Raw genomic sequence first — 21,651 nt, forward strand, 5'->3', positions numbered from 1 at the left:
AGTTAATTGAATACAGTACGTCTTTTAGCCTTTATGTCGAATAGCAAAGACAAATTTCATTAAAGATTGTTGAATAATTCATTTTCACATAAATTGAATAAGGCCTTTAGCCTCTAGGTCGAATAGCAAAGACAAATTTCATTAAAGATTGTTGAATAATTCATTTTCACCTTGGTTGCATACGGCCTTTAGCCTTGACCTTGGACAGCAAAGACGAATCTCACGAAAGACTTAATCAAATTGCTCCGACCATCGCTGCAGGTTACCTTGCATCTCTACATTACTTGTTCCCCCGCAGGTCAAGAAGGACTTCGAGGGGCTAGTGACGGCCTGCGCGCACCTGCTCAGCCCGGAGGAGCAGGAGCACCTGGACGAGCTGCGCCAGTACATGCTCGACGACGAGGGCTCGTGGGCACTGGGCGAGAACTTCAACATCCTGTTCCACAGGATATTCCACGATCCAAGCATTCCAGACGAGGCCCGGCTCCACCTGGTCCGCATCATGGCCGCCGCCGCCCTCAAGGACGACGTGATCCTGCTCCTCCACCAGGACCGCAAGGAGCACACCATCATGAACTACGCCAACAAGGTCGAGAGTCTTCCCCCCAGCCATCAGGAATCCCTCGCTCTTTTCGTAAGTATCTTTCAGTCATAAGGGAATAATTAATGATTACTTTTAGTTATTACAGACATTTCTCAACTTGCAAACGTAACCCTTTTACCCCCAATGGACGTACTAGTATGTTTCACAAAACTCATCCCTTTACCCCTAATGGACGTACCGGTACGTTTCACAAAACTCATCCCTTTACCCCCATGGACGTACTGGTACGTTTCACAAAACTCATCCCTTTACCCCCATGGACGTACTGGTACGTTTCACAAAACTCATCCCTTCTACCCCCATGGACGTACTGGTACGTCCTTGCAAAAAAAATGCTATTTACATTGCATATTTTTAATAACTTTATGAGAAACTTCAAGCATTTTCCAAAAGAATGAGACCAACCTGACTTCTCTATGACGAAAATTAAGGCTGTTTAGCGCAATTTAGAAAAAATATATATTGCAAAATGTGCTTGAAAAAAAATAACTCCTGGGGGTTAAGGGTTGGAAAGTTCCAAATAGCGGGGTGGGGGGGGAGTGGGTAAAAGGGTTAATAGTTTCCAAGAATCTGTTTGTAAGTCTTATTTTGTTTAAGTCCTATGGAAGGCTTCGCCTAACTCGCGTGCCTAAGATTTCCGGGTGCGAACAGTCGGAACAAATAGTCCCGTTTCATATGGAATAAATGTCGGGTTATTACAAAAGCCGTTTTTCCTACTGTATTAACTTTTTTCCCCCGCCATAAGGTTAAATTTCGGGCACATTTTGCTATATATTTTTTTTAAAAATTGCTTCAACAGCCTTAATTTTTGTCGTAGAGAGGTCAGGTTGGTCTCATTCTTTTGGAAAATGCCTGAAGTTTCTCATAAAGTTATCAAAAATATGCAAAAACATGTAAATAACAGTGTTTTGCAAGAACGTACCGGTACGTCCTTTGGGGGCGAGAGGGTTAATTGATATGATATTGTTTTATTATAGTAATTCATTATTAACTTTTGACTCGATATCCAAGATTTACGATTTCAGTTGGGTTTGTGTCTGTATCTCCGAGAGTGTAAGTGGAAGGTTTGTAAGTTGAGGATCTTCCGTGAACGTACTTGTACTTACATAACGTACTTGTACTTACATAACGTACTTGTACTTACATAACGTACGACAATAAATCGTACATTGGGATTCCTATATCTATATGAAAAATAGTATATTACATATAACCAAACCATATATACGAACTGTACGCCATATATGCCATATAGAATATACGACTAAAAATTATACATTGGGAACCCTATACCCATCATTTGAAAAATTGTATATTACATCTTCTTCTTTATCTACATCTTTTCCCACTTCGATTTATAGTCGTATGTCTTATATGGTATACATATGGCGTACAGTTCGTATATATTACATCTAACTGAACAATATATAAGAACTGTATGCCATATATATGCCATATAAAATATACGACTATAATAATGATGATAAGGAACTGGAGAGTTATGACAATGCCAAACATTCTTAAATTTATTTCCATAACCAACAAATAACGACGGTTCAAACATCTCTGTGTTCATAATCATGTTCCTGGGTAAAAGAAACATGATTATGAACACATAGGTGTTTGAAATGTTGTTATTTGTTGATGATGGAAATAAATTTTAAGAATGTTTGGCGTTGTCGTAACTCTCCAGTTCCTTAAACCCTTTTACCCCCAAAGGACGTACTGGTACGTTTCACAAAAGTCATCCCTTTACCCCCATGGACGTACCGGTACGTCTTTGCAAAAAAATCCTATAAAATTTTTTTTTTTCATATTTTTGATAAATTTTTGAGAGACTTCAGGCATTTTCCAAGAGAATGAGACCAACCTGACCTCTCTATGACAAAAATTAACGCTATTAGAGCAATTTAAAAAAAATATACTGCAAAATGTGCTGGGAAAAAAATAACCCCCTGGGGGTTAAGGGTTGGAAATTTTCAAATACCCTGGGGGTAAAAGGGTTAAACTGAGGTTCCCTTCCACCCGCTCAGTATCGGATATAATGATAATAATAATAACACCTTGGCTAAATTTAACAATTCTCCGTCACGTCCAGAACTCGTATTGCCTTGCTGACCTCTAGATTCCCTCTTCCAGTTCTGCAACATGTTCGAGCACCTCAGTCCTTCCGAGTGGCTCCTCTACATCAGCGAGTGGCAGGAAGGCGGACAGCAGACCAGCAACATCCGCGTGACGACAAAGGTCACGGTTAACGCCCTTCTTCATTCCAACTCAAAGGTGAGTGTCGGCCGCTCTTCGCTCAAGGGTTTGACTACTGTACTGTAATTGTTCGGTGGCTACTTTCCACATGGTAAGGGTAGGAGAGACTCTTTAGCTATGGGAAGCAGATCTTTTAGGAGAAGGACACTCCAAAATCAAACCGTTGTTCTCTAGTCTTAGGTAGTGTCTTAGCCTCTGTACCATGGTCTTTCGCTGTCTTGGGTTAGAGATCTCTTGCATGAGGGTATACTCAGACACACTATTCTATCTATACTCAATTTTTTTTAATGAGACGCATTTGCACCGACATGCAGTGGTGCCCTTTTGGCTCGGAAAAGTTTCCTGCTATCTGATTGGTTAGAATTATCTTGCCCAACCAATCAGCGGTCAGGAAACTTTTCCAAACTAAAAGGGCACCTCTGCGAGTCGGGGCAAATCTGCCTCACTAAAAAGAATTAACTGTAGTTCCTTATTTCCTCTCCCTGTTGGAGCCCTTGGGCTTATAGAATCTTGCTTTTCCAATTGGGAATGTAGCTTAGCTAGTAATAATAATAATAATAATCGTTTGATACATTGAAATAGTCGTTTTCAAGAAGGTATGATTACAATAGGCACTAAGAGACTCATATCCACCCAGGGTAGTTAGAAATAGAGATAGAGAAGTTCTTATATAGAACACCTTCACCTTCTTATTAGAGACGGTAGAAAATGTGGAAATTAAGATTCACTTACAGTTCTGATGTTTATTTTATATCCTAATTTCTTCTTCTATTATTATTTATTATTATTACTAGCCAAGCTACAACCCTAGTTGGAAAAGCAAGCTGCTATAAGCCCAAGGGCTTCAACAGGAAAAAATAGCCCAGTCAGGAAAGGAAATAAGGAAATAAATAAATGAAGAGAATAAATTAACAATAAATCATTCTAAAAACAGCAACAACGTCAAAACAGATATGTCCTATATAAACTATAAAAAGACTCATCTCAGCCTGGTCAACATAAAAGCATTTGCTCCAACTGGCTTTCTTCATTCTCCTCCTTCTCCTCCTAGTTTTAAACATCCAACATTCTTTAATCATTAGATGAGAAATGGGGACGTTTCTAGGGAATCTTATTCTTAGGAGAAACAGTAATACTAACGTTGCCACATACATATTTATTGCAAACGTTTCGACATTTCAAATGTCATCATTAGTGATAGCTAATGTAAAGATAAAAGAAAAAATACAATTTCAAATTAAAAATTACTTAAAATTAGTAAAGAAATATTAAAAAATATATACAAATTCAATAAAAAATCAGTCTTTTACGAAAAGGGGTACAGCACATAATATATTTTAGGCCTAACCTTAATTGTAATACCTTTTCTGTAACCCATTTTGTAACGGACTGATTTTTTATTCAATTTCTATGCATGTTTTAATAATTCTCTTAATTATTTTATGTAATTTTTAATTTGAAATTGTATTATTTCTTATATCTTGACTTTAGATAACACTGATGATGACATTTGAAACGTCGAAACGCTTGCAATAAATATGAATGTGGCGATATCAGTATTTCTTTTTCTCCTTTAATCATATTCTAGTGTCTACTTTTCATCTTATTCTCAAACCACCCCATTCTCCTGGAGACATATATGCTGTCCCCAATCGTTATTTAATAATCCAAAATTCTTTAATTATGTTTTAATTATATATTAATTTCTCTTTATCACCGACAGTTATCATTTTATGAAAAAGGGGAAACTGATTGCTTTGTGACTGGTCAAAAGAAGCCGTAAATTAAATCTGATAATTAGATTTACATTTCTGTACGGAAGAAGGCAAAAGTGACAGTCATAATTACGAACAAACAATAGTTATAGTGAAATCTCGGAAACTATTTGTGACTGTTCGATGGAAATTCTAGGCTGGATATTCAGGTTAAGGAATGGAAATGTTTATAGGCCTCAGTGACGCAGTGTTCGGAGTAAACGTCCGACCCCTGGAAGGTCGACTTGATATTGTTCATGTAAATGATATGTTTTAACCGTTTAAGACTTCTCGCAACGCGCCAGAGAACCCGCTGCTTCCTAATAAGCTATTGCTGAGCCATAATTGAAAACAAGGTTTCTAACAGCTATGCTCTCATTACAAAGCATCGACTCTAGAAGAGTTTAGCAATTCAAGTAACTGTCTGCATGTGAAAAGAGGAGCACATTTTTGTCTTGAATCACTTCCCTTTTTCAATTACTAAAGGAATTCACGAGTTTCTGACCACTCTTTTCTCCCCCCATATTAATTTCTCTTTATCACCGAGTTATTATTTTATAAACGAGAGGAAACTGATTGCTTTGTGACTGGTGAAAAGAAGCCATAAAGTAAAGTCTGATAATTAGATTTACATTTCTGATCTGTACGGAAGAAGGCAAAAGTGACCGTTCAACTTCATAAAAAAGATTGCGCAAAATGGCTTGTGAAAAGAGAAACACATTTTTGTCTTACTTCGCTATTTCAATTACTAAAGGAATTCACAAAGTCGAGTTTCTGACCACTCTGTTCTCCCCCCCCCCCCCCCATAGGTGCAGGAATACGGCACGGCGCTCATGTACAACCTGGGAACGAAGGAAGTGAAAACGGTCGTGTTCGACGACGTCGCTCCGGAACTGGCGATGGCCATCCTGCAGTTCTTCAACAGCCATCCCCCTGAGGAACTCCTGTGGCGCACAATGACTGCGCTCTGCAGGTACCTTTCGAAAGAGCCGTTTCGTTGGCAGGATTCTGAATATCCTTCCGCGTTTCTTTAGTAGAATTCTAATGCACTAATTACTGTTATCCTAATCCTTCAGAATCAGAAACTATAACACCTCTCCCGTAGGGACATACTCTACAGTCCCCATAGAACTGACTAGTACTCTACAGTCTGATGTATAAAGTTCCCTTCTGATCAAATCACCATTATAGAATTAAGATTTAAATACAGTTGCCACTTAGCCTTTTCTCACAGCTTTTGTGCCACATATTATCTTTCTCAAGAGAGACAAATGTCTTATCTTATGTTAAATGTTCCCTGTTGTCCTTTCATTTCCACTGGCTTTTGTCTTTCGATCGTGTTCTTTTATTCCGCTATCACATGTCTCGCGTCCTTTGCTTGTGTTCTTTTATTCCGCTGCCACATGTCTCATGTCCTTCACTTGTGTTCTTTAATTCCGCTGTCACATGTCTCACGTCCTTCGCCAGTGTTCTTTTATTCCGCTGTTATGTCTCACGTTCTTCGCTGGTATCCTTTTATTCCGCTGTCACATGTCTCACGTCCTTCGCTAGTGTTCTTTTATTCCGATGTCACATGTCGCACGTCCTTCGCTAGTGTTCTTTTATTACGCTGTCACATGTCTCACGTCCTTCGCTAGTGTTCTTTAATTCCGCTGTCACATGTCTCACGTCCTTCGCTAGTGTTCTTTTATTCTGCTGTCATGTCTCACATTCTTTACTGGTATCCTTTTTTCCCACTGTCATGTCCTATATCCTTTGCAAATGTTCTTTTCTTCCAGCGTCATTTTTATCTCGTGCCCTTTGCGGTCTATTTTTCCTGCATGACTCGTTCTCTTCTCTGGTGTCCTTTTTTTCCACTGTCTTTGTCTCATGTCCTTCACAGAGATCCTTTTTTTTTCCCTCTGTCATTTCTTCCTGATGTCATTAGTCTCCCGTCTTGGTTTCCCTCAACGCTAGATTTTATTTCTGCCTCATCAGTAACTCAATCATTCTTACAAATGGTCCTTGTGTGTCTCTACTTCCTTGACTCTATTATTAAGGGTGAATCCAATTTTCTCCCCTTCATTCTTGTAAGAATAATCTGTTGCCTTCAGACCAGATTTTGCTTTTACCTTTGCAATATTTTATTAACCCTTTTACCCCCAAAGGACGTACTGGTACGTTTCACAAAACTCATCCCTTTACCCCCATGGACGTACCGGTACGTCCTTGCAAAAAAATGCTATGAAAATTTTTTTTTTCATATTTTTTATATTTTTTGAAAAAATTCAGGCATTTTCCAAGAGAATGAGACCAACCTGACCTCTCTATGTCAAAAATTAAGGCTGTTAGAGAAATTTAAAAGAAATATACTGCAAAATGTGCTGGGAAAAAAATAACCCCTTGGGGGTTAAGGGTTGGAAATTTCCAAATAGCCTGGAGGTAAAAGGGTTAAATACTGTACGTTATTTAGAGCAAGTTCCTTTGACTTGAGGTAACTCTTTTGAGATGAATGAAAGATGAGAATTATAGAGCGGGAAATGCTATCATTATTAATCTTATGTATTGAATTACAGATTCTGCTATTCGTCCACCGAGGTGCCTGCACTAATCAAAATGATCGGCCCAGAGCCGTCTGTCTTCAAGGGCGTCAGCGAGCGCATTGACAACGTCATCGAGGAGATCGACGCCAAGCTGAGCCGCGTCCGACTCTTCTGAGACTGCCGACTGTGCCGATGTAGATTCTGTTATGTATATAACAAGTGTAAATGTTGTCACGTGTCCCGTTGTAATCGCACGTTTTTACGTTTAAGGCGTTTGTTACGAGTCGACCGATGCTGGAAACCGTTGATGATGTATTTAGTTACTTAACCCTAACAGAGATTTGTATGAGCTTTGGAAAAGCTAACTAATATAGTAGATAACCAGGGAGAGCTTCAGACCAGAAATTGACATCATTTCCTTGGGAGCTTTTAGGGGAGAGGAGAAATCTTGGCGGTGTTGGGTGACGTCGCCTGTGGGGCGAAGAGATCTAGTGCTTATTTTTCCTGCTATTTTGTGATATAATGATATTCTGTATCTAAAGATGTCCTGAGTAATTGTTAATTATGATTGCATAGTTTTATATTTCCTAATGACAGCTTACATAGACTTTTTTTTTCTTTGAGCGCTACAAAATGTTTTACGTACGGTACGCGTACTTTTTACTTGCAATACGCGTACGTCTTCATTGAAAACGTTTTTACGTACGGTACGCGTACGTCTTCATTGAAAACGTTTTACGAACGGTACGTGTACGTCTTCATTGAAAACATTTTACGTACAGTACGCGTACGTCTTCATTGAAAACGTCTTATGTACAGTACACGAACATCGTCATTGAAAACGTTTTTACGTATGGTACGCGTACATCTTCATTGCAAACTTTCAAGTATGGTACGCATACATCTTCACTGAAAAAGTTTTACAAACGGTACGTGTACGTCTTCATTGCAAACTTTTCATGTATGGTACGCATACGTCTTCATTAAAAACATTTTACATACAGTACGCGTACGTCTTCATTGAAAACATTTTGCGTATGATACGCGTACGTCTTTATTGAATGACTGCTCAGTAACACTTAAGTTCTTAAGTTTTTTATACTTTGATTTTTATGCGGAAGAAGCTTCTTCTTCTTCTAATTCTCAGCTGGATGCACGATCTGTTCTCCGTGAAAGTCTGTTTGCGTGAATCCGTGAATGTGTGAGGTACATTTTTTATATGTGCGGAAATTAGCAGATAATTTTTATAACGAGCCTATGAATGCCGGCAGTTGTTTACGTGACGGAAGGAAGGATGGATGTCCGGGGGGGGTGGGATGAGGGGGGGTTGGGGGTAATATAGTTTATATATTTGGTTTTGTATTCTTTGTATACTTTCTGTATGGATAGAAATTAAATTAAATAAATTGGTCGTTGTTGTTATTTTCACCTGGCGATCGTGCCGTACGTGTATGGCATTTGGTTATTGTTGTTATTTTCACCAGGTATCCATACAGTACCTGTATGGCATTATGCTTCATTGTATTATGAACCAGTATTGTACAAGTCTCACATCTTGTGCTGGTACACGTATTATTCATAGGGACACAACCGCAATACCATTCGATGCTATGAGACTGCCGCTGTATTCTCACATCCTGCAGCCGACTTCTGTCAAGAATAGATCCTTTGGAAAGAAGGAAATAAATCCAGCAGGATTCTTGATTGGGGTTGTGTATCGGAGCTATGAATCAAGATGGTGAGGAAGAAGAATTATGATAAACAAAGAACAAATTCACCTGATACCTCGGAGATATGTCATTGTTCCCACACGAATGCAAACCCTCGTCCTTTATCTTGGGTTAGACTCAGTTGTTAGAATTTTTAACGAGGTGTCGATAGTTACCGGGTGGTGGCGGAGAAGCCCCGTCTCCCCCCCCCCCTCCCCGCCAGCTAGCTAAGTAGCCTTTTTATTTCCTGCTGCTGGAGAGTATGGGAGTACAGGCGTACTCCTGGTGCCATCAAGCTGCCATTCTAAATTTTGCTTTTTTCCTCTACATGATGGTTAACGGTTCGTTATGTTCGAGGAATTTCAAGGGAGACGAAAGCCTTTGCAGTTTTCCTGATAACTGTACCTGACTGACAGTTTCTGTTTAACATAACGATATACAGTTTTTATTCCTGATAACAGCATTCCCATTGATGTTTACTCCCACGCTAACGTTTGCTTGTGAGATCGACATCATCGTAACTGAAGAATGAAACGTCACTGCACACTGTTGACAGATTATAATTATTATTATTATTATTACTAGCCAAGCTACAACCCTAGTTAGAAAAGCAAGGTGCTATAAGCCCAAGGGCTCCAACAGGGAAAAATAACCCAGTGAGGAAAAGAAATGAAATAAATAAATGATGAGAATAAATTAACAATAAATCATTCTAAAAACAGTAATAGCGTCAAAACAGATATGTTCTATATAAACTATTAACAACGTCAAAAACAGATATGTCATATATAAACTATAAAAAGACTCGTATCAGCCTGGTCAACATAAAAACATTTGCTCCAACTTTGAACTTTTGAACTTCAAGATATTCCTTCACCTTCTGCCGCACCTACGTCTCTTGTTGCCGACGGGGGATCCGGTCTTTCATGGGACTTGGAGTAAAGAACCAGCCAGAAGAAATAAGGACTTTGCCCTTTTCCTCTTTTTTGGACTATTAGTTCTCTAAGAGATTTATGAATTACAGTTTCTTCTCTCATGGGAGAGAGTGTTGCCTGATCCTTCCCCAAGGACAAAGACGACAAAACTACGAGGTACTTTTCATTAGCTTGTTATTATGTGCTCTCACTTTACTAGGGGAGTCCTAAGAGTGCTCTCTCATCTGTTCCCAATCTCCCACTCCTACAGGATTACCACCTCACTACAGGGTTACCACCCCACCCGTTAGTGATCACTACTCCTCGTATTCATTGGCTAAATAAGCATTCACATGCTTGCATGTTGAGATACTACCGCTAGAGAGTTATGGGGTCCGTTGACTGGCCAGACAGTACTACATTGGATCCTTCTCTCTGGTTACGGTTCATTTTCCATTTGCCTACACATACACCAAATAGTCTTGCCTATTCTCTACATATTCTCCCATGTCCTCATACACCTGACACCACTTAGATTACCAAACAATTCTTCTTCACCCAAGGGGTTAACTACTGCATTGTAATTGTTCAGTGGCCACTTTTCTCTTGGTAAGGATAGAAGAGACTCTTTAGCTATGGTAAGCAGCACTTCTAGGAGAAGGACACTCCAAAATCAAACCATTTTCTCTATTCTTCGGTAGTGCCAAAGCCTTTGTACCATGGTCTTCCACTATATTGGGAGTGTTTTCCTGCTTGAGAGTACACTAGGGCACACTATTCTATCTTATTTTTCATATTCTTGTTTTGTTAAAGTTTTTATAGTTTATGTAGAAATTTATTTTACTATTCTTAAAATATTTAATATTTCCTTGTTTCCTTTCCTCACTGGGCTATTTTCCTTGTTTGAGCCCCTGGGCTTATAGTATCCTGCTTTTCCAACTAGGGTTGTAGCTTAGCAATTAATAATAATAATAATAGTAATAATAATAATCTATTCGTTCACAATCATGCTCACCCGTTTGGATGCGATCTTATAATCACAGATACCCCTCGCAAAAGTGCTCCCCATGTTGCGCACACTCCCCGGATCTTGGTGTCACCTATCTTCACACTACTGCGGGTGTGCGATCTCCAGATGAAGGGCTCTCTACTTTTTGCATGCACACCCTTCTAGAAAGCTACGCTCACCCTCAGAGAGATCACATTCGTCTTCTGTTAAAGCAAGAACCTTGACAGTTGGACGTTTGCTTGCGAATTTGCCGTGAGGAGAGAATATGTATGTGGTCCATTCCTTCACAGAAGATACATTATACTTATAGGTATACGATTTAAGTGCGCTTACACAACGCCTACCTGTGCACTCTCACTAGAATGAGTAAGGGCCTCATCCTCCTCTTCATTTCAAATTTCAGGATCACATTTCAGCATGAAGTGGATAGTCCTACTAGTCCTACCCGCGGCATTTATCTTTAGTATAGGACTTATTTCTCCTCTACGTTCTGAATCGGATCCAAAACAATGATTTCTATAAATCAAAGCGTTTACTACATCCTCAGTGAATGCATCGCATATCGTTATTTTTTATTTTAGTTTTGCTATTTTCTCGTTTCAGCATCATCAACCCTCTTAGCCAGGCTTCAAACTTTCCCATAACATTACATCAAGTATTTTGCACACAACTTACTCAATTTTCCCCATAAATAAATGTAACGGTTGCATGCTAAAAACTGACTAAAAATCAGAGAGAGAGAGAGAGAGAGGCAGGCTTCAATCTTCTACATATTTTTGCATCAAGTATTTCGCATACAACTTACACAATTAGAGAGAGAGAGGCTTCAATCTTCTACATACTTTTGCATCAAGTATTTCGCATACAACTTACACAATTTTCCCCGTGTGAGAGAGAGAGAGAGAGAGAGAGAGAGAGAGAGAGAGAGAGAGAGCTTATAAGAGAGCGAGAGAAAAGATGCATACCAAAAGTTGTTTCTTCGGAAACAGACATCTGTATGCATTGTACCCTCAACAGAATACTACTACAACACTTGAAGGGGAAGATGACATCTAATTGTAGCAGGTCAGATCAGTGAAGATACATTTCTGCAACGATCTTTAAGTGTGGGGTGGTATGTACTTGGATCATACGCAGCGATGAGTGATTTGTACCAAGAGAGTATCCAGCTGTGAGAGGTTTGCGATATGATTAATCGCACGCGTGTTCCTAGCACTCAGCCTGGTATGAGATCGACTCTCGAGCTCTTGTTTTCTCTGTCGGGAAGAAAGATCCCTCACCAACCGATGTGAGTTGGATATGGAGAACATTCTAGCTTCGTGCATGTAAGTTATGTATTAGAAATTATTTCCCTGAGAATACACTTGGTTACAAGATTCCTGCATTCACCGTTCTTGCTTGACGCTACGCAACTGGACACTTCGTGTATCTTCTTCGGTGATTTTCGGGTCTTGGAACTTCTGGCATCTGCTTCGTCCTTGCTCTTTCATATCGTAATACGACGTAAGAGGGACCTAAGAGCGACCTAAGAGCGTTCTCATTGCATGTACAGGTTACGAGATCTTCGTGACATGAGCTTGAGGTTTCTTTGTTCCCTGCCCTTTTGTGTTTCATCTTTAGGGGAATATCCCGGTTGTGTTCGCTCCCAGCAAGATAGGTTGCTTAGCGGTTGTTCTCCCCGTTTAGCGTTTTTCATGGGATCAGCCGTGCGCCATAATCGATTACTGCGATTGGGAAAACCACAATCGTTTACCGTGATCAGGAACTCTACAATCATTTACCCCGGTCCAGAACTCTATGCTCGTGTACAGTAAGAGGGAACCATACAATTGCTTTCCGAGGTCTGGAATCTTACGATCGTGTACAGCAATCAGGAAACTTGCAATAAGTTACCGAGATAGGGAATCATGCGATCTGGAACAACGATTTGAGTTTGCACGTGTGCCTCAAGGGTTCATCACCTTTTAGACACCAGGGAACTAGTTCCCTGGTTCGCTCAACTTGTTCCCTCACAGTGCTCCTACCACAGATAAGGAGGAAGAAGTAATCACTGAAGTACATGACAATCTATCATATTCACTGGAGACTTGAGGCGTTACCTCTGCATGGTTTTGTACGATCAGCAATGTCCCATAGATCCAACCTCTCATCCCTCTCCTTTCTTGGGACATTCCCGAGACACGTAGGCGACGCCATCGTGCGAGATCTTCCGACTCGCTGATATCAATCCTTGATTTAGGTCTTCCCACCTCCAGAGTATAATCCTATCTTGAGTTTTCCCACATATCAGGATCTTCCTTCTCGCTTGCTCTCCAAACGTTACAATGGGTGACTTCTCAATTCTGATCTCGGCACTCGTACAAACACCAAGATGTCACATTGCGTGTGCAGTTGTCGACAATGATTACATCCAACCAAGAGCTCTTGTGTATTTTCTTCAGGAAGAAAACTTCAGATATTACTACCCTTAGGGCAGCCTAGTGCGGCAATTCCAAGTTCCTACGTTTCTCAAACATCCTCCCCAATTGATGAAACCAGTAGAGTCTCCACGCTGACGGTAGGGACCCGGATGAAGAGACTAGCACAAGGACACAACGTCCAGACAAGTGAGTCGAATGCCATGGAATCTGAATCAAGGTTCCAGTGGAAGGAATAACATTAGGGTAGTAGTGGTGGAAAAAGGCCCAAACAGGTCTTCTCTTCCAGTGATCAGCTACCGCTGAGGGCGAGTCCCTTCAAGAATAATATTCTGAGATCCTCATCATACCTTTAGCAAGCACTGAGATAGAATCTAGCGTCCTACAAGTCCATTTGGCTCCTCCATGTTCTTCATCCCCTGGAAGAGCTGGGACAGAACTCCTTTTCACCCACAACCGGGCCTTCTAGTTAGAAGGAGAGGAAAGGCAGAAAGGATCATAGAATTCAGTGACTTCCCACAGGATCTTTTAGTGAGTATATGCCGGGTAGTATGAGGAGTGTCACAATGTTCCAGGCCTGCTTGCCGAGGTTGCTTGTGATCTACCAAACTTAAGCCTGAATGAAAGGAATGGAGGGAGCATGAGGACTGCCGAGGTTTATGGACTCCTACAGTCTACTCTTAGAAATGGAATTGAAGACCAGTCATCAGTCTTCATGCTTGGTTCCCCAGATGCAATTCAGAATAGGCACAGCTAGCTGCGTACGGTCCGTCATAAAAATGACGACCACTCCGTCCCTGTAGACTTAGACATGTACCGTCGGATTCGTTCCCTTTGTCTTACAGGTTTTCTCTGCTCCGTCTATGAGAAAAATAACTACCAATTCAAAGCCTAGTGCTTCAGACTGACTATCATTCCTCAATAGTTCATGCATGTGTTCACACTAGTCTCTTTTCAATAGGCACTTGTTTTTCTGATGGGTTTTGGCAATTGCCTCTTTATACCTTCTTCCAAGAGATTCAGTTCAGCATGGAGATAGACTCTTTGCCTCTTGTCTCTATCTATGGACTTCCAGACAGAGAGTGGAATATTTGGGACAACCTTAACATAACAGGTGTGGGGATTCCAGGCAAACAATCAGATCAACAGTGTAAACGTAACTATTCATACACTTCTTTCTGGGTCGACAGAAACATAGCCTTTAGAGAATTTCCTCATCAACAAGAAGGCCAGTTCCACTTGGCCACCTACCCTTCAATCGCTCTTGTAGTTCCTGAAGCTTTACTTGTATACAAAACAGAGCTCCCCTTGCCTTCGGGTAGGGTGACAACAGGAATGCAGGGTGATCTACCCTGGGAATTGCGTGACGAAATCTGTTGTGAGAACTCTTCTCGTGCAACATACTGGGAATTCTTGCATTGCTTTTACTTTGCAGTTTTCCAAAGGGTTGATAAAGCACTTGGAAGCGATAACAGTCGACAATGCTTCCATCCGCGCCCAATGTTACAAACCCTTTTCAAGCAGGTGCACTCTCGGGAGTAGAAGACAGCGTCCTTGCGTCGTTGCCTGGCAGAATGACTTAATTTCTCACCAGCAATTAACCTGTATTCCATATGGTAGGATAAGAAATTTGCAGGATTTTCTCATTTGTAGACTGTCAGTGAAGTTCAAAGAGGCCTTCCAACATCTCCGGGAATCCTAAATTTTTACGCATTTACTCCCCTCTTTGCCTGTCTCTCCGATTCTTCAACAGTCAGCGGAAGACATTGAGATTCAGAGGGACCCTGATCGCTCCTTATCATCAACATATCGAATGTTTCAGTACCTTGATTAGCGGGTCATCCCTCTCCTCGGTCCCCTATGCAAGTGTTCAGCTTGGAATCAGACCTGGACTCTTCAAGAGAATCAATTAGACTCCTGAGGGAGGTCACAGTCTTTACCTCATATGAGCTAAATCCACTCAAATTCGATTAGCCCTGGCAAAGCAAGTAGGAAAAACGGATTTTGAGTGTAGCGAAAAATCTATTATTGGGTGAGGTAGCCATGTCGTCCTGATGGAAGTTCCTTCAAAGGTAGCTTCCTAGGTATATTTGACTACAGTGATATATCCCAGAGAATTTACCAAAGGTATCCAGAATTCTAACTACTGGAGCGAATATCCCTTAAAATTTTACGAAGGGATATCGTGTAATATCAGAGGACGTATTCTCGACACGTCTCATGGCTATCTACACCCCCAATAGAGCTTTCACTACAAGGGGAAAGAGAGGCAAGAATAAGGTGAGTCGTTCCAGAGACATCGCTCTCGACGAGTCACTACTGCTCTGCAAATAGTGCGCCTGTCCGCCACCGCGAGGCGCCACCGTCATTCTTTCTCTTGTAGCTTCGCTAGACCGGTGTTTTCCCAGTTCTCTCGTGCTATTTTGGAGTATTTTGGACGCTATGATGTCTTCCCCAGCCTCATCAGCTTCTGGAAAGTTAAGTAATATCTTTATCTTTTTCCTGTGTCAGTAGACATTCTGATGGATAGATAATCTCCATTATCTTTGTTCAGGGGTTTGTGTCAAGGCCCTAGACTCCAAGTAGCCATGACTTCAAGCCTTCTTCCTCTCCCAGCAAAAGCAACCAGTGGAACAAGAATAACTTTCATTTCAGTATCAGACGGCGGCACAATAAATGTAACAAAGTGGAAAATGTCCTACTATAGTTATATCCGAAAGAAAAAGAATAAATTTAAATAACTTGATTTTTTATTGAATTATAGTCAAATAAATATACTTTAAACATACATACATATACCAAGGCACTTCCCCCAATTTTGGGGGGTAGCCGACATCAACAAATGAAACAAAAACAAAAAGGGGACCTCTACTCTCTACGTTCCTCCAGCCTAACAAGGGACTCAACCGAGTTCAGCTAGTACTGCTAGGTTGCCAAAGCCCACCCTCGTACATTATCCACCACAGATGAAGCTTCATAATGCTGAATCCCCTACTGAAGCTTCATCTGTGGTGGATAATGTGGGAGGGTGGGATGTGGAAAAAAATAAACTTTGATCTTAACAAATCAGGGATAGTACGGGTAACAGAAAATAAAAGAATTCTTCATTGGCTTAATTGGATGAAATAACTAATGAAAATATCAAATGAAGTCTTCAAGCTACTTGGCTTTACCACCTACTAACGACACTGGGCTCCTTAAGGTAGTGTTTGAACTGGCTGTGAGGGCGTAGGGCTGACAAGGGTACTGGGCTGGGACACCAGTGAGCTTGGGGGTCAATGTGCTGTCCATTCCTCTTGGAGAGCTTACTGCTTCTGTCAAGCTTGGCTGTGTACTGATGGTGGGACCTGATTTCCGAGACTACGCCCGTCCTGTCCCACTGGTCGGCAGCTTAGTTCTGTATACACTTGTGGGTCCTCTATTTAATGGGTGGGAGTCTCCTGGTGGGCTTAAGAGTGCGCATAGCCTCCTGTGAAATTTTACCACTTGCATTTCCCTTCAACACTGTGAGTCTCCAGTACCTGTCTACCGACAGGTGTACTTTAGCTGTGGAAACACTATCCCATAGTTGGCAGGCTGTCGCAAGCTGTTAACCCATTAAGAGGCGTGTTGAGATACTGGAGTCTTTGCCAGGGCTTTCTTTACTGACTCAAGGGCGCCTCCTTTTGACGTTCTTGGAGGAGCCTCTCTGTCTATCAGCTGCAGCTTCCCTGCCGTTGGACGGGGGGGGTGGGGGGTGTTACTGGGCTGATGACAAATGGATCTTGATCCCCATTTCCTGAAGAAGACCTCCTCCTTTTCACCGGTTAAGTTTGTCCTTCTGTTAGTCGATATTTGTTCTGGTGTCCCCCCGTGTGAAAGGTAGGACCGAAGGTGGTTACTTATATTGTTAGATGTGGCACTGTTGAAGTGAGCTATGTCTAGCCAACCTGTATGCCACGTATACATTGCATTCGACCTGAAACATATCTGAGGGGACCCACTGGAAGGGGTCTTCTTCCTGGGGTATGAGCACCATTGCTTCAGGAGACGGTGAAGGGCCATGTTCTTGCACACTGCTAAAAATCTTCTATCCCTGCCCCTCTAAGCATAGAATGGAAGCCATGGTGGCTACCTGACAACTTAAATGTTTCAGGATGATGAAATATATGTTGTTGTTGATCCACAGAGTAAGCTACCAGGTCCTACCTTATGGTTAACAAATCACCAACACTGAAGAATGGGTGAAGGCAGGCGATGTCTTGTGAATTCTGTTGGGGCCAATCAGCTGGTCTGACTCTGGCTGGCTATAGCTGTTACACCAAGTCCTTGGATGGAGATTTTGGTCCTCATTCTATACGATTGTATTCTGTACGAAAGTGTGCATGTCAAAAGCTTCTTTGGACGATTTCAAAGTCAGGTGTGTTTAGAGAAAATCCTTGGTGTTGATCACATCCTTAAGGTCCCCTTCGCCCAGCAGTGTGACAAGTAGGCAGTCGCATGTTATGATGGTTAGACTGGGGCACCCTAGCAGGAACAACCTAGTCTTCTACACAGTATTCTAGAAGTTTTATTCCAGCTGTGACCAAGATGTCGAATGGTCTTCCTAGGCAGATAGTTGAATTGGTGGAACATCAGAAGTTTAAACTTGCAGAAAATGTTTTTACGTTGAAGAGGCTGAGATGTTTCTTTTTATAGTTTATATATGAAAGGTTATTTTAATGTTACTGTTCTTAGAATATTTTATTTTGATTATTCATTACTTCTCTTGTAGTTTATTTATTTCCTAAATTCCTTTCCTCGGGGGGTTAGTTTTTCTTGTTGGAGCCCTTGGGCTTATAGCATCCTACTTTTCCAACTGAGGTTGTAGCTTAGTTAGTAATTATAATAAGTAATAACAACAGGTGGCAGGAAGAGCTTATCCTTCCACAGTGGGGTTGAGCTGTCGAATGCGACATAGAGCGAGACTCCAGCTGCCCTTGCGACAGAAGGTGCTGTCAGGTGACTGACAGGTACAATGCTGCTCTGGAAGGTGATGCAACCAATGCCCTCCTTTCACCAATCTGTCGTGATTACCGATATGCTCGTCTTGTCGTGTTATGCCAGGCCGTCATTGACTAGGTAACAGATGACTGCCTGTGCCTGTGCCTGCTGGGGCTGGGATGTTGCCGGTCCGCACAATTTTCGTTTGTGCCTTCATCGCGGCCCGTGACAAGTCCTCAACATTTCAGGAGAGGTACGCCTCGACGTTAGCTTGGATGGTCGCTGTATCACGGACTTATCTTCTCCCATAAAGTCACAGCGCCACGTTGGGTTTGCAGTGAGACAGGATCCACGGCAATGTTTATCGTGAGACACTAGAGAGCTGACTGACCACAACAATGGCTGCAGCCCAGTGTTAGTTGGTAGCACATTATGAACACATATTGCACACCAGCTAATTTAAAGGTTTAAAGGCTGCACATCAATGGCAGAGACAAGGGATAGTGACATTGTCCCATCAAGATGGACAATACCGTAGAGACTGACCATATATACATATAATCAGCACCCAAGCCCCCTCTCCACCCAAGCTAGGACCAAGGAAGGCCAGACAATGGCTGCTGATGACTCAGCAGATAGACCTATAGGCTCTGACAAACCAACACCCATCCTTAACTCACAAGGCTGGTGGGGTTGCAGCAACCTAAGGAACTAACGAGTTTGAGGACTCCAACCCCAGTCTGGCGATCACCAGTGAAGGACGTTACCACATTATTAATATAATTATTATTATTATTATTAATAATAATATTAATAGCTAAGCTACAACCCTAGTTAGAAAAGCAAGATGCTATAAGCCCAAGGGCTCCTACAGAAAGAAAAATAACCTAGTGAGGAAAGAAATAAGGAAATAAATAAACGATATAAGAAGTAATACAATTTAAAATACATCTACAAATTTGTGTATTACATTAATGGATTAATTCCAAAGGTTTCTACGATGAAAATAGTAAATGAATTCTTTGAAATAAGCTTACATAGGCCTAGGCCACCCCAACCCTTTGATATTGGCCTCGTAAACCAAGTCTGTCTCAACGAATGATCTCGGCATCTTATTGCATTTCTCAATAGCCTAAATATTTGATGTATCTTGAAAAGACTTCAAGCTTATGACTGGCGGCTCCCTTATAAAGGTTTAAAGGTCGCTCATGAATGGCAGAGGCAAGGGACAGCGACATTGCCCTAGCAATCAGGACAATGCCCTAGAGACTGATGGCAGAGGCAAGGGACAGCGACATTGCCCTAGCAATCAGGACAATGCCCTAGAGACTGATGGCAGAGGCAAGGGACAGCGACATTGCCCTAGCAATCAGGACAATGCCCTAGAGACTGATGGCAGAGGCAAGGGACAGCGACATTGCCCTAGCAATCAGGACAATGCCCTAGAGACTGATGGCAGAGGCAAGGGACAATGCCCTAGAGACTGATGGCAGAGGCAAGGGACAGCGACATTGCCCTAGCAATCAGGACAATGCCCTAGAGACTGATGGCAGAGGCAAGGGACAATGCCCTAGAGACTGATGGCAGAGGCAAGGGACAGCGACATTGCCCTAGCAATCAGGACAATGCCCTAGAGACTGATGGCAGAGGCAAGGGACAGCGACATTGCCCTAGCAATCAGGACAATGCCCTAGAGACTGATGGCAGAGGCAAGGGACAATGCCCTAGAGACTGATGGCAGAGGCAAGGGACAGCGACATTGCCCTAGCAATCAGGACAATGCCCTAGAGACTGATGGCAGAGGCAAGGGACAATGCCCTAGAGACTGATGGCAGAGGCAAGGGACAATGCCCTAGAGACTGATGGCAGAGGCAAGGGACAGCGACATTGCCCTAGCAATCAGGACAATGCCCTAGAGACTGATGGCAGAGGCAAGGGACAGCGACATTGCCCTAGCAATCAGGACAATGCCCTAGAGACTGATGGCAGAGGCAAGGGACAGCGACATTGCCCTAGCAATCAGGACAATGCCCTAGAGACTGATGGCAGAGGCAAGGGACAATGCCCTAGAGACTGATGGCAGAGGCAAGGGACAGCGACATTGCCCTAGCAATCAGGACAATGCCCTAGAGACTGATGGCAGAGGCAAGGGACAATGCCCTAGAGACTGATGGCAGAGGCAAGGGACAATGCCCTAGAGACTGATGGCAGAGGCAAGGGACAGCGACATTGCCCTAGCAATCAGGACAATGCCCTAGAGACTGATGGCAGAGGCAAGGGACAATGCCCTAGAGACTGATGGCAGAGGCAAGGGACAGCGACATTGCCCTAGCAATCAGGACAATGCCCTAGAGACTGATGGCAGAGGCAAGGGACAGCGACATTGCCCTAGCAATCAGGACAATGCCCTAGAGACTGATGGCAGAGGCAAGGGACAATGCCCTAGAGACTGATGGCAGAGGCAAGGGACAGCGACATTGCCCTAGCAATCAGGACAATGCCCTAGAGACTGATGGCAGAGGCAAGGGACAGCGACATTGCCCTAGCAATCAGGACAATGCCCTAGAGACTGATGGCAGAGGCAAGGGACAGCGACATTGCCCTAGCAATCAGGACAATGCCCTGGAGACTGACCGTATATTATATGATCAGCGCCCAAGCCTCCTCTCCACCCAAGCTAGTACCAGGGCGGGTCAGGCAGTGGCTGCTGATGACTCAACAGATAGACCTATAGGCTCCCCCATACCCCTCAACCTTAGCTCACAAGGATGGTAAGGTTCCAGACACTAATGGCACTAACGAGTCTGAGCGGGATTCGAACCCCCGACCGGGAAACACCAGGCAGAGACGTTACCAATCAGGCCACAGCAACCTACTTCTCTATGAATGATTAAATTAAAAAAGGTATATTAGAACAGAGGTTTTAAGGCTTCCCATACAGCAGAAAATGTATTTTTATGGCTTCCATTATTGCAAAAGATTTAAAATATTTAAATTCATAAACTATGAGGTAAGACCTCCGCCATTGCAACAATTTTGAACTTTTTAAAAGTTCCATCGATTCAACTGCCAGGTGAGGAGGAATATTCCAGGACCTGGTTAAAACTGGAATTAAACTAATGGTGATTAACTATATTCCCCAATCACTCATTCCAGATTAGATAATTAGTGCTCTCTCTCTCTCTCTCTCTCTCTCTCTCTCTCTCTCTCTCTGCTCAAATGTCTGACACCAATGGGCGCAATAAATTGATTTAAATAAAAATTCTCTCTCTCTCTCTCTCTCTCTCTCTCTCTCTCTCTCTCTCTCTCTCTCTCTCTCTCTCTCTCTCTCTCTCTCTCTCTCTGCTCAAATGTCTGACACCAATGGGTGCAATGAATTGATTGAAATAAAAATTCTCTCTCTCTCTCTCTCTCTCTCTCTCTCTCTCTCTCTCTCTCTCTCTCTCTCTCTCTCTCTCTCTCTCTCTCTCTCTCTCCTGAAAAGTCTGACACCAATGG

At 42.3% G+C, this 21,651-nt stretch overlaps 1 protein-coding gene across 2 annotated transcripts in view; it reads left to right on the plus strand.

The window, feature by feature from the left end:
- Positions 1–7,991, plus strand: part of LOC137633651 (serine/arginine repetitive matrix protein 1-like) — an 84,985-nt gene extending 76,994 nt beyond the window's left edge. The window contains exons 9-12 of one of the 2 annotated variants that reach the window (XM_068365902.1): positions 299–634; positions 2,744–2,884; positions 5,430–5,593; positions 7,176–7,879. In XM_068365902.1, the coding sequence (XP_068222003.1) occupies positions 299–634; positions 2,744–2,884; positions 5,430–5,593; positions 7,176–7,317 (783 nt within the window). In that variant the 3' untranslated portion in view covers positions 7,318–7,879. Of the gene's footprint in view, positions 1–298; positions 635–2,743; positions 2,885–5,429; positions 5,594–7,175 lie in introns of both variants that reach the window. The other variant, XM_068365901.1, reaches the window with a different exon arrangement.
- The last annotated feature ends 13,660 nt before the right edge of the window (positions 7,992–21,651 follow it).

The sequence above is a fragment of the Palaemon carinicauda genome, chromosome 43 (assembly GCF_036898095.1).
Source record: "Palaemon carinicauda isolate YSFRI2023 chromosome 43, ASM3689809v2, whole genome shotgun sequence".
Taxonomy (NCBI): domain Eukaryota; kingdom Metazoa; phylum Arthropoda; class Malacostraca; order Decapoda; family Palaemonidae; genus Palaemon; species Palaemon carinicauda.